At 53.9% G+C, this 13,419-nt stretch overlaps 1 protein-coding gene across 1 annotated transcript in view; it reads right to left on the reverse strand.

Moving 5' to 3' along the window:
- LOC133077066 (maestro heat-like repeat family member 5) overlaps window positions 1-13,419 on the reverse strand; it is a 64,344-nt gene that overhangs the window by 10,446 nt on the left and 40,479 nt on the right. Inside the window, 4 exon segments of the mRNA XM_061171737.1 lie at window positions 3,033-3,038; window positions 4,467-4,648; window positions 5,960-6,075; window positions 6,078-6,118. Coding sequence (XP_061027720.1) covers window positions 3,033-3,038; window positions 4,467-4,648; window positions 5,960-6,075; window positions 6,078-6,118 — 345 coding nt within the window.

The raw sequence follows: 13,419 nt of genomic DNA on the forward strand, positions 1-13,419 counted from the left end.
TCCACCTGGTGTCCCCCCCGTCTGACGTGAGCTGCAGGAGGCGGCTCTGTCTCCTCATCTTTGTACGTCGCCCCAGTGCCGACCGGATACTGTCATTTCCGCGGCACGGAGCCCCCTGTGGCTCCCCACTGCTCTGGGGCTGAGCCGTGCAGTCACCTCCTTCCTGTCCCTTCTTCTTTGGGGTCCCCCTGCCTGGAAGGCTCTCTGCCCTCCTTTCCCCACCCAGTGAGCTCTAACCATCATTCAGGTCTGTGCTCAGAGGCCAGGTCCTCAGGGAACCACAAGCAGGGGGCGCCCCCCAAGGTCATCCTTTGCAGAGGCTGTGCCTCTCCTTCAGGGCACTCTCCAGGGTGTGTCATGCATCCCCGGCTGTCACTTGACCCCATCTGCGTTTTCATGGGGCTGAGCTCCTGAGTGCAGGGATGCCTCTCTGGTGACTGAGCATGGTCTGTGACACAGCAAGCGCCATCCGTATTCGTTAAATAATAAGAGCAGGACACACAGCACACTTAGCAGGTATCGACCAAATAAGAAATAATCCGTTAGTCCTTTCTCCCCTCTTTTCGACCAAGAGCTGTGGGGAGCACAGAGTGGAAGGCGGGCCGAGGCTGAGGCCAGGCGCCAGGGAAGGAGGCAGGTCCGAGCAGGGCCGTGGGGACTCCAGACTGGGGCAGAGCACCAACCTTCCCATCTGTCCCTTCCTGCTCAGGAATCCCTGCTCAACCCCTGGGAAGTCACAACCCCCGTGGGTCCGAGGGATCAGGAGGTCCTTGGGCCTGAGACCATGGCTCCCCAACTGGGCAAATCGAACAGAAGACGTTTGGGCTGGGGTCATGATCTAACCCTAACTGAGGCCCCAAGTGTTGGTCACTTGCACAGGGTCACCCTAGCATAGAGGCTACCCTCTGCGGCACCTGACCCGCACAACACCTGGGGAGGGACCAACCCCATCGCACAGAAGAAGAAACCAAGACCGTGAGATGGAGAGACCAGCTCAGAGTGCTCACAGTGGGGTTAGGAGGAGATCTTAGATCTCAGATCCGGGCCCCAAACAGCATATCATTATTAACTGCTTATTTGTTCCTTGTTGACTGCCAAAACCCAGGACCACGAACAGTGTTTTAAATAAAAGAGCTTTAAATTAAACTTAAAGCTTTAAGTTGAAAAGAGGACTAATCAGGAAGTGAGAAACAAAAGGAAGCACCCCCGTGCCACAGTGAGAGATTACTGAACATTAATTTTATATGTGAGCTTCCTGGCAGCCAGGGCAAGAAGGAAAATATGTTGGATTATACCTATAAGTGGATGAAGGGAGTGTCTTTGAAATGAAGAGAAATGAGATGTCCCATGAGAGTTAAAGAGATTCAGCCCATAATGGATGAAAGAAGAGGAATGAGAAGTCCGTTGTGGGGTAGGGTGGGCATTGCCTTGAGGAGGACCTGGCTGAGGACCAACCAAAGCAGGAAATGTCTCTAAAAGAAAGCGGTTTTGTTCATCAGAGATGCAAAGGAAAGGGAGAGTCCCACAGGCAGGGCCATCCACGCTTGCTCCTTCCCTGGCAGGAAGCCCTGCCAAACCCTCACTTGTTGGTTCCAGGGGCCGGCAAAGCTTAGTAGGACGTCACGAACCTCAGAGGCCCAGGACTAGTCTGACTCTGCCTTGAGCCTTGCGTGGCTGCCACAGGTGTCCCGTGCCATCCCCATGCTGCCGGGGGCACCCATGAGACAGTGGGCCTCTCGGTAGTGAGTGCCCAGATCGCTCTTTGGCCCCTGTCCCCCTTGATGGTACCACCACATCCACCTAGTGTCAGACCTGGGACCACAGTGATGTGCCTGGATGGTGCTGCCCTCTGAGGCCCGGGAGCAGCTGCTGACCTCCTCACTGTCCTTGATGTCTGGCGGACATCACTGCTGATTGGCCTGCTGTGCTCTCGGGCCCCTTGGGGTGGCATCAGCATCGCAGTTGCCCTCTGGGGAAGGGGCCCAGGTCCCATCCCAGCTCCAGGGAAGGTGTGGGAGACAGACCTGGTCAGTCAGAGCCCCACAGGCCCCTGTGGCCAAGGCAGTTGGTTCAGGGGTGGGCCTGTGAGCTAAGCTGGGCCAATTAGAGCCAATGGACATGCCCAGGGTGGGAGTCTGTCCTGTGGTTGCTGGGGCCCCGCCCTTCTTTTCCGGGAGGACCTGCCCAGAGAAAAGCCAGGACCTGCGAGGTGGGAGGGGGGAAGGCTGAGGCTGCTGGAGCATCTTGACACAGCTGAGCCTGAGCGGAAGGCCCCCCGGTGCTCCCAGTGAGGTGACAGCCATCCTGCTCTCTGGGGAGCCCTGTGTGAGACAGACATATGTCCCTGCTCCCCGGAGCCCCCATTATATGGGGCACAGATGACAGCTGTAGCTGGGATGGGCTGGGGGAGAACACAGCAGGGAGGGAGGAGGGCTGCTATTTTAGAGAAGATGGTTGGGAGACCACAGGAGGTGAGGCTACTGGGGGAAGAGCATCCCAGGAAGAGGGCACAGCAGCTGCAAAGGCCCTGAGGCAGGAGTGTGCTGGGTTTGAGAAACGGCAGGAAGATGCTGAGGCTGGAGCAGAGGGTGTGCATAGGTGGTGGGGGCGTGTGGCGGGAGCTGAGGTCCTAGAGGAGACAGGCACCCAGATGAGGAAGGACCAGTGGGCCACTGGAAGGGCTGGGCCCTTCTCAGAGCTAAAGGGGGAGGAAGCAGGCAGGGCTCTGAGCACAGGCGAGGCCTGATCTGACTGAGGGGTGGAGGGCAGTGGGGGGGTGGTAAGGGGAGCGGGGGAGGCTGGACCTCATGGGGCGGGGAGGGAAGCTGATGGGCCAGGCAGCTCATCACAGCTCTCTCCTAACCCTCCTGCTTCTGGGAGGAGAACGTTTTAACAGCTTATTAGGGAAGATTCATGCATTTTGCATGGTTGATTTGAATAAAAAAGGAACTTGGTGCACATTCGAATTCAGAAGCAATATGAGAGAAGTGACAGTTTTTTTCAGTGAGTGTCTTGCAGAGAGCTGTTAAAACTGACAGCTTGTGTGAAGCTCATCATAATACCAACAAATGAAAAGAGGTTGCCCCGAGGCTTTTAAAGACTCGCTTAATGGATTTCTCAAGATATGCCCCAGTGCAGAGGGAAGGCAAGCCTGCCAGCCCGGGCCACGGCCCGAGTGCAGCCAGCAGGGCGCGGACCCTCCCACGTGGGTCCTGTCCACACTGGTCAGGAGTGGGATGGGGGGAGGCTGACAGCTGTCCACCGCATCAGAGCGAAAACGTGCCAGGGTCTGGCGCCCTGTGCAAGGGAACCCGGAGGGTGTCTGCCTGCAGGGGCCGAGTGGTGGCTGGGCAGGCACCCCTGCCGTTCTATGGGCTCTAGCTCAGCAATGCACGGACATTCTGTGTGGCTCAGAGGAAGCCTCTGACCCTCTCTGAGTCTCAGTTTCCTCATCCGTCAAAGGGGGAAGACAACATTTGTCTCACAGACTCCCTGCAAGGACCACACTTGGGTAAGATATGGTGTCCCGTGTGGGCACCTGGAGACCCCGTGTGTCAGCTGTCATGGGGTGTCTCTGCTGCCAGGCACCTGCGGTCACAAGGAAGCGTGACGCACGCCCACCCTCCACGCTGACTGCTGTGCTGGCCACAGCTGGTGTTTGGAATCATGTCTGTTGCGGATTCAACTGTGTCCCCAGAAGCTGTCAAAGTCCTAACCCTGGGTACCTGAGAATGTGACCTCATTTGGAAGTTAGGTCTTTACAGATGGAATCAAGTTAAGACAAGGGCATTAGGGTGGCCCTAATTCATCATGACTGGTGTCCTTATAAGAAGAGGGAAGGACTTCCCCAGTGGCGCAGTGGTTAGTAATCCAACTGCCGATGCAGGGGACACGGGTTCGAGCCCTGGTCCGGGAAGATCCCACATGCCGCGGAGCAACTAAGCCCGTGCTCCACAACTACTGAGGCTGCCCTCTAGAGCCCGTGAGCCACAATTACTGAAGCCCGCTCACCTAGAGCCCGTGCTCCGCAACAAGAGAAGCCACCGCAATGAGAAGCCCGCGCACCGCAATGAAGAGTAGCCCCGCTCGCCGCAACTAGAGAAAGCCCGCGCACAGCAGCGAAGACCCAGCGCAGCCAAAAAAAACACAAAGAGCACTTGTTGTGTACAACACACTGCTCCCTCTTAAAAAAAAAAAAAAAAGGGAAATTTAGACACAGAAGCACACAGACGGAGGCAGAAATGGGAGTGATGCGTCTACAAGCCAAGGAACACAAACGAGGCGGGAAGGACCCTCCCCCGCAGGTTTCAGAGGAGCACAGCCCTGCCAACCCTGGATTTCAGATCCCCAGGCTCCGGCGCTGCGCGAGAATAAACGCCTGCTGCTCTAAGGTGCCCGGTGTGGAGCTCTGTCACTCAGCCCCGGGAAGCCAGTACACCGTCTCTGCCCAGGGCTCTGGGCCTTACCTCCGGGCGCTGGGCACAGCTGCCTCCTGGGCCTCCGGGCCGGGCTGGGGCTCCTTGGGCAGGTTCAGCTCCAAGATGCAGTGCATCTGGGTGAGGAGGGCCAGGAAGAGCTTGGGGCAGGCCTCCCGCACGGCCTTCTTGAACCCTCGGGCGAACTGCAGCTCATGCAGCGCGTTCATGGCCTGTCGGGGCAGCAGGGGACACTCAGGGGGTCTGGGGTCCAGGCCTGTGGATCAACCATCTGACAAAACCCACGTCCAACCTCGCCGCCCTGTGCCTGCCCACAGCCTCCAGGACCACAGCCAAGTCCTTGCCCGAGGTGTCCCTCGCTCAGGGCCCGCTCTCTCTCTGGACCCTCCATGCCTCCCCTCTCCCGCTGCTCTCCCTGCAGGCCTGGGTCCTCCATCCCACAAGCCCCGTCCACTCTGCCCTCTGCGCTGCCACTGCCTCGTGTCGGGCCCCTCAGCCCCGTGGCTTTGCTCCTCACAGTATCCCCAGCACAGAGCCTGGCACACAACAGGTACCCATGAATGAATGTTGAGGGGACACGTGGCCCAGAAGGCAGAGCTACCAGACAGCAGCCCCAGGGTCTCCCGTGCCCAGAGGGGCATTTGGTCCAGAACGTTCTCCGGGTCAGGGGCCAGCACTGCGGAGCAACGACAAGGGGAGGGCAGGGGCTTGGGGCACGGTGGGACCCAGGGAAGGCCACCCTGCTGACCCCACGCTGAGTGTGGTCTCCTACAGGGAGGGCCCGGGGGCTGGGGGCATCAAGGAGCAGGGCTGAAGGACGGCCAGGCCCGGAGACAGGGTGGGGCTTCCTGCCGCCGCGGGTTCAGCTGTCACACCCCTCTGCTGGGGGCGGCCGCTTGTCCAGGGTGCTCTGAGTGGGGAGGGGCGGCTGCATGCTCGCTTCTCAGGGGGCTTTTGGGGTGGAGGTGGGTTTTAGCCTGGAATAAAACAGGGTTGGGGCGCAGCTGCTGCCCCATCAGAGTGCAGCCCAGGGGCAGGTGTGGCGAGTTAGCAAGTGACCCCCTGCTCCTGGGGCTGTGCAAGCAGGGCCTGGGCTTGTGCAGAAAGCTGGGAGGTGGGCGGTTGGGGGGGTTCCTACAGGAGGGTGGGAGCTACCAGAGGCAGCCTCTAAGATTCTTCCAGAATGGACAACCTCCAGAACCCAAGTATGGGGGCAGGGGTTCACGAATCTCTCCATGCCCTTCCTTGTGCCTGAACCTGGCTGGCGTGGTCCAGAGCCCTCGACCAGGAAGTGGGGAGCCGGGCCTGGACCCAGGGCCTGTGTGGTCAGTCCCCGGCTAGGCAACATCGGAAGCCCCCTCTGCCAGGCCAGGCTGGGCAGGGTGGGTTTCTTCTGAAGCCTGGATATGGGGCTCCCCGTCCCCCGGGGCTGGGCACATGGTGGGCGCCCCACGCCCATGTCTGGCTGACGCACACAAGAAGGCAGCTGGGGACAGCGTCTGGGGGTGTTGGCAGAGACTCACGGCCATGGAGTGCAGGTAGGCCTTCTCCGTGGGCCGGGGGCTGCCGTCACTGGTCCTGGTGGGTAGGGGTCGCTCCAGCACCCAGGCCAGCAGCTCGGCCAGCACCAGGCAGCTCACGGCCGCTCGGCCCCCAGGGCCCTCCACAGACGGAAGGCATGGCTGTGGGCAAAGGGTGGCCGTGAGGGCAGCGCTGAAACTCTGGCCTGGCCAGGCTGGGTCCCAGCAGCGGGCCGCCAAGCGCAGGGCACAGGGGCCTGGAGTGGGGGCCAGGGGAGGAGGCCAGGCTGGGTTCTGAGATGAACCCTGGCAGGACAGGTGGGTGAGGGGTGGATAAGAGCATATTGAGGTTGGGGGAGGGGCACGAGGGGCGGGGCCTGGACAGCAGTGTGGCCCGGGGGATGTAGAGGTTGGGCCAGCAGCCCCGGTCCGTGTTTCTGGGTGTCCCCTCTATCAGGCCCCTCTTACCCCAGCTGCAGACTCTGTCTGTCACCCTCCATGGCTCCCAAGTACTGTCAGGACAAGTCCAGCTGGTGCCCAAAGCCATCGCCCTCTGACCCTTGCCCTCTGACCTCCAGTGCCTGCCTGCCTTCCCTCCTCTCCTGCCTCTGGCCTCCTCACCTGGCCTATTCCCGCTCAGCCTTTAGGGCTCGCCCTACAGTCACTTCCTCCTGGAAGCCTGCTGTGGCTGCTTCCTCCTAAGCCTGGGTTTGCTGGGGTCCAGCTCCCCTGGCACCAACCTGGGTCAACTTAGGGGCCATCACTGGCGTGTGCAGAGCTTTTCAGTGTCCTCGTGCCCATTTTGCACATGAGGAAACTGAGGACTGGAGACAGGATGTGCTCTGATCAGGGCCCTGCCTCGTAACCGGGAGATGGTGCAGGAGGTCAGGACTGCCTAGTCCCACGGCCTTTCTGCCTGGTGGGGGGAAGCATGGCCCTGCGAGACCGGGGGAGGCAGCGGGCACTGGGGCTCTCCAGTGTCAGTGGCCATGACGGCCCTCTTGTTTTCTGTGCTAGGTGTCTTTGGGCCTGAGTGCTGGGTGGAAGGGACTGGAGGGGCAGGAGGGACCCTGGAATGATGGGGTGTGGGCGGGGAGGGCATAGTTGGGAGGTTTGATGAGCTGCAACCCCCAGCTTTCAGAGAGACCCCAGGGGGGCTGCCCTTGAGCGCTGGGGAGTCTACCCCAGTCCCATCTGACCCTAGCTGAGTGGGCTCAGAGGACTCTGGGAGATTCCAGAGTGAGGTCACCACCCACCTAGAAGGAGTGGGGCCTTTGGAGTGAAAAGGGCCTGGACTCAAATCCCTGCTCTGCCCCGTGCTGGCTGGGTGACCTTGGCCAAGTCATTTCACCTCTCGAGGGCAAAGCTGCCTCGAGGGGCTTAGGCGAGATGGCTCCCCAGGAGCAAGGGTGCACAGAGGACCAAGGCTTCTATTCTTCTCCCTGTGGGTGTCTATCACTCAGTCGGCACCTCTGTGCTGGGCACCGTCACGGTCAGGCAACTGAGGGGTACTGAGGCCAGGGTACTGAGCAGAGACAGACCCAGTAAGAATCCTGGGCGTGACCCCCCTAGGGTTTGACTTGGGCAGCAAACAATGGTGCGTCAGACACTACCCCACGTGCGTAAAGCAGGGCGGGAGGGGGCACGGCAGGAGGATGCATCTGGGTGTCCTCGATTGTAAGTAGGGCAGTCGGGAGGCCTCCACTAAGAAGGGGGGTGCCTGCGGAGACCTGAGAGCAATGGGAGAGGCTGCAGCTCTGAGACGGTGGCCTGCGTGGTGTGTTCAGGGCCAGCGTGGGCGGCGTGGCATGAGCAGCGGAGGGCGGGAGGACAGTGAGGTCGTGGGGCAACGTCACGACTTGGGTGCCGTAAAGGTTTTGGCTTTGACTTTGAATGACATGGGGGCCACTGGAATGTTTGGAGTGGAGAAGAGACGTGATCCGACCTAGTTTTAAAGGACCACTCTGGCTGCTGGGACGGAGGGGCTGGAAACGGGCCAGGACGCGCAGTGAGAGCTCGTTATGTCCTAACTAGGGTGGTGGTGTCGGGGGCTGGGGGAGATGGAGGCAGGTGGACCGCAGGGCTTCCCAGAGGATGGGCTGCGGGGTGGAGAAGAGAGTCAAGGCGACACCGAGAGCTTTGGCCTGAAGCTGGAGGATGAATCGCCACGTCTGACACAGGAGCTGGCAAGACGAACGGGTGCAGGGCAGGGTCAGGGGGTGGCCTGGACGTGGCAAGTGGATGCCCATTAGACATCCCCGGGCATCTGGCCAGGGCGAACATTCGGGAGGCGCCTGGGCTTAGGTGATATTTAAACCAGGGGGATGGAAGTGGCCACCAGGGCAGGGAGTGTAAGTGAAGACGGGGCCTGAGGCTCAGCCCTGTGGCCCCTGCGTTAAGAAGCCAGGGCGACAGGAGGAAGCAGCCAGGAGGCTGAGCTGGAGCGCCTGGGGTTGGGGGGGAGGAGCCAGGCGAGGGTGGCTCCGGGAGCCAAGTCAGGAAAGTGTTCCCAGCCCAGAAATAAGCCCACGCAGACGTGGTCAATTAATTTACAACAAAGGAGCCAAGAACATGCAATGGGGAAAGGACAGTCTCTTCAACAAATGGTGCTGGGAAAACTGGGCAGCCACGTACGAAAGAATGCAACTGGACCTCTATCTTACAGCACACACAAAAATTAACTCGAAATGGATTAAAGACTTGAATATAAGACCTGAAACCATAAAACTCCTGGAAGAAAACCTAGGTGGTAAGCTCCTTGACGTCAGTCTTGGCAATCATTTTTTGGATCTGACACCAAAAGCAAAGGCAGCAAAAGCAAAAATCAACAAGCGGGACTACATCAAACTAAAAAGCTTCTGCACAGCAAAGGAAACCATCTACAAAATGAAAAGGCGACCTAGTGAATAGGAGAAAATATTTGCAAATCATATTTATGAAAAGAGGTTAATATTCAAAAGACTTGAAACACACACACAACTCAATAGCAAAAACAAGCATACAAAAGCTCCCCACACAATCCGATTAAAAAATGGGCAGAGGATCTGAATAGACATTTTTCTAAGGAAGACATACAGATGGCCAACAGGTACGTGAAAAGATGCTCAGCATCACTCACCATCAGGAAAATGCAAATCAAAATCACAATTAGGTATCATCTCACTCCTATTATCAAAACGACAAGAAATAACAAGTGTTGAGAAGGATGTGGAGAAAAGGGAACCCTTGTACACTGTTGGCGGGAATGTAAATTGGTGCAGCCATTATGGAAAACAGTATGAAGATTCATCAAAATACTAAAAAGTGAACCACCACGTGATCCAGCAATCCCTCTTCAGGGAATTTATCTGAAAAATACGAAAACACTAACTTGAAAAGATATATGCACCCCCATGTTCATAGCAGCATTATTTACAATTGCCAAGATATGGAAACAACCTAATTGCCCATCAGCAGATGAATGGATAAAGAAGATGTAGCATATATCTATATATATCTATATATATATATAAAATGAAATATTATTCAGCCATAAGAAAGAAGGAAATCTTGCCATTTGAGGCAACATCGATGGACTTTGAGGGCATTAGGTTTAGTGGAATAGGTCAGACAGAGGAAGATAAATACCGCATGATCTTGCTTACATGTGGAATCCAAAATGAAAACAAAACCCAGACCAAACAAAAACTCAGCTCATATCTACAGAGAACATGCTGGTGGTTGCTAGAGGTGAGGAGTCAGAGGTAAGCGAAATGGTGAAGAGGGTCAAAAGGTACAGACTTCCAGGTGTAAAATAAATAAGTCCCGGGGATGTAATGTACACACGGCGACCATAGCTGTTAATGCTGTATTGTATATTTGCAACTTGCTAAGAGAATAGCTCACCACAAGGACAAAAAATCTGTAACTATGAATGATGATGATTGTTAACTAGACTTACTGTGGTGATCATTTCACCCCACTGTCCCTCCCCAAAAAAAGAAATAAGAAAGAGAAAGAGTTCCTAGGAGTGAGAGTAGTTGCCATGAAGATATAGAGGAACCTGAAAGCATGTCAGAAAGTGACAGAAGCCAACCTGAAAAGGCTACATACGGTATGATTCCAGCTCTATGACATTCTGGAAAAGGGAAAACCATGGAGACAGTCAAAAGATCAGTGGTTGCCAGGGGTTTAGGGGGAGGGAGGGATGACTAGGCAGAGCACAGGGGGTTTGGGGGCAGTGAAACTATTCTGTATGATGCTATAATAGTGAATACTTGTCACTCACTGTACATTTGTCCAAATCCATAGAATGTACACCCCCAAGAGTGAACTGTAATGTAAACTATAGACTTTAGTTAATAATAATATATCAATATTGGCTCATCAATTGTAACAAACATACCACACTAAGGCAAGATGTTACCAAGAAAGGAGCCTGGCAGGGGAAGGAAGTAGATGGAACTTTTCACTTTCTGCTTAACTTTTCTGCAAACCTAAAACAGCTCCAAAAAAAGAAAAGTCTATTTAAAAAAATGGAAAGAGACATACAATGCAATACTAAAGAAAGGAAAACTGGTGTTACTAGATTTAGATTAGAATAGACAATCAAGATCTAAAAAAGTTCTCCAAAGACTACATGCAGCATGATACTCTTTAAATAAAATTATTGAAACTACAAATGAAATGTTTTTAAGAATATGTTTAGATGCAATCACACCATATAAAAAGACAGCAAAAGAATGAAGACCCTTGGGTGGATGAGCCAGGGGGATGGAGGCAGTGACGGTGGGCAGCCCTGTCCTTAGATGTAGTTCATAACTAGGGCCCTGGCTTTTGTACGGGTGACAGCTTCACAAGTGTGCATTCGATTACTGAGACGAATCCTTGCTCTAAGTAAAGAACTAAATTAAAGCAGGCCATGCATAGAGCCGTGATGGATGAGTGCCAAACCAAGGGTTATTCTTAGTCCAGCTTTGAGGGCCAATGCCGTAAAAGCAGTTGCCCAAGGGTGAAAGAGGAAAAAGAGAAGACGAAGAAGCTGGGCAATGATTCTAAAAGTTATGTTGAAATGCAAAGGGCCAAGAATGGCCAGGACAGTCTTGCGGAAGGAGGAGGGGGAAGCCTTTCTGGATCAGGGGAGGTGAATTAATATAAAGTTGTAGGAATGAGAACCTTGGGTGTTGGCCTAGGCACAGACAAGCAGAGCAGTGCCGAGCAGGGAGAGCCCAAAGGCAGGTCCCTAGCACACAGCCCTGTTTTTTTTTTAAAAAATTTATTTATTACTTTATATTTATTTTTGGTTGCGTTGGGTCTTCGTTGCTGCACGGGGGCTTTCTCTAGTTGTGGCGAGCGGGGGCTACTCTTCGTTGCGGTGCGCGGGCTTCTCATTGCAGTGGCTTCTCTTGTTGCGGAGCACGGGCTCTAGGCACGCGGGCTTCAGTAGTTGTGGTGTACAGCCTCAGTAGCTGTGGCATGCAGGTTCAGTAGTTGTGGTGCACGGGCTTAGTTGCTCCGCGGCATGTGGGATCTTCCCGGACCAGGGCTCGAACCCATGTCTCCTGCATTGGCAGGCGGATTCTTAACCACTGTGCCACCAGGGAAGTCCCTCAGCACACAACCCTTGACTGCAGGAAGCAAGTACCCAGAGCTGCAGGAACAGGGTGGGCACTCGATAAAGGATGCTGGACGTTTAGGAGAACTGGAGCCCGATTCACATCTCCATGATGTGGGTGGCTGGAGGGCTGAATGAGAAAGGCAAACTCTAGGATTTTTATAAGGTAACGTCTGAGAATGAATGATGGAACTTGGAACTCCTTTTCATCAAAGGACCTAGTAAGGGAGCGAAAGGAAAGCTGCGAAGTGGAAGAAGATATTTAACATAAAATCAACTGAGACCTTGTATCCAGATTACTGTACATAAAGAATTCCTAGAAATCGATAAGAAAAAGAGGGACAACCCAACAGAAAAATGTGCAGGATACTTGAACAGGCATCACCAAAGATGCCGTTCCAATGGCCAAAAAGGGCATGAAAAGATGTACAACCTCATTATTTAATCAGCAAAGTGAAAATTAACATGGAAATATGATTAATACTACCCACCAGATTGGCTAAAATTTTGATGGTTGACTAGAAAGTTGATGTTAAGTGTTCGTGAAGATGTGCAGCAACAGGAACTCTTAAAAAAATACTGTGGGAATGAGAGGTGGTTTAAGTACTTTGGAAACATTTTGCATCATATGTTAGTGTTGGTGCCATGCCTATACTATGGAAATTGAATGCAGATGTGCCTCAGAGCACATGTATGAGCAAATTCACAGCAGTGTTAACCACAGACCTAAACCCAAATGTCCATCCATAGTAAGAAGGGTAACTGGTGTTCATAGGATGGGATACTACACAGCAACCAAAATGAATGAACTCCAACTATATGCAACATATTGGGAGGAGTCTTAAGCACAAGATGTTGAAGGAAAAGCCAGATAACAAAAGAATACTGGAAGGGCTCATATCACACAATTCTGTTTATATTTTAGGACACGCCACCATTATTTCATGCACTACTAAGAAAGAAAAGTTATCCAAGATGGGAGTCTAATAGGGGCCCCACCAAAAAGGTTGGACCCCAAGGGCTGTGTGTACAGTGTAAATGTGATAAAGCAAAACAAAAGGAAATAAAACCCCTGCCTTGCAGAAAGAACAGCAAGAAAACCCATGCTCACTCAGCACACTATGGGGAAGGAGGATGGTGCTCTTGAGAATCCAAACCACAAAACCTACTTTGGGGTCTGAGTCACACCACCATTGTGCCCCCCACGAAACACCCTCCAGCAGAGACTTTTAAATTTGAAGTGGTCTTAGGCTGAGAGTGCCCCCAGGTGACTGAGAACCCTACCTCAATCCAGGTGTAAGGCACCATCAATGTAAACTGTGCTCCTACTTCATAGACGCTGACATGTGAAAAATGTGCTTCTTAGAACTGAAGAAATTAGCTATAAATTCCAATACAGATAAAACTGAACTATAGAACTGGGCAGCTGAGGACAACGGTGGCTGCCTGGGTCCCCCCCACCTCTCAAAATTTCCTTGAAAAACAACACAGCAAGAAGAAGAGAAAAGTAAAACCACCACAATGTGACCTCAGAGAACACCCAGACTTCAACAGACTATAAGCAGAAGAGAACTATGCCAGCCCCGGCCTGCAGTCTCTCACACTCCCACCCCACCCCTGCTCCACCACGAGGCTCTGTGGCAGATGAAAGGAGGACGAGAGAAACTATGTAGAAGAGAGGAGACAGGACCTGGCAACAGGGCTCAAAGTTGATCTAAATCACCTTCAGGAAGACAAGGTCCATCTTAAGTCTGAAAATATGAAACAATAAAGAAGAAAGACACCAAGTAAACCAGAGCACTGACCACAGGAAAGGGACGGAAAAGAATGCTCATTTGAAGGGCAGCCTTCAACACACCCAGCTTTGGGG

Source organism: Eubalaena glacialis, chromosome 17 (genome assembly GCF_028564815.1).
Source record: "Eubalaena glacialis isolate mEubGla1 chromosome 17, mEubGla1.1.hap2.+ XY, whole genome shotgun sequence".
Classification (NCBI taxonomy): domain Eukaryota; kingdom Metazoa; phylum Chordata; class Mammalia; order Artiodactyla; family Balaenidae; genus Eubalaena; species Eubalaena glacialis.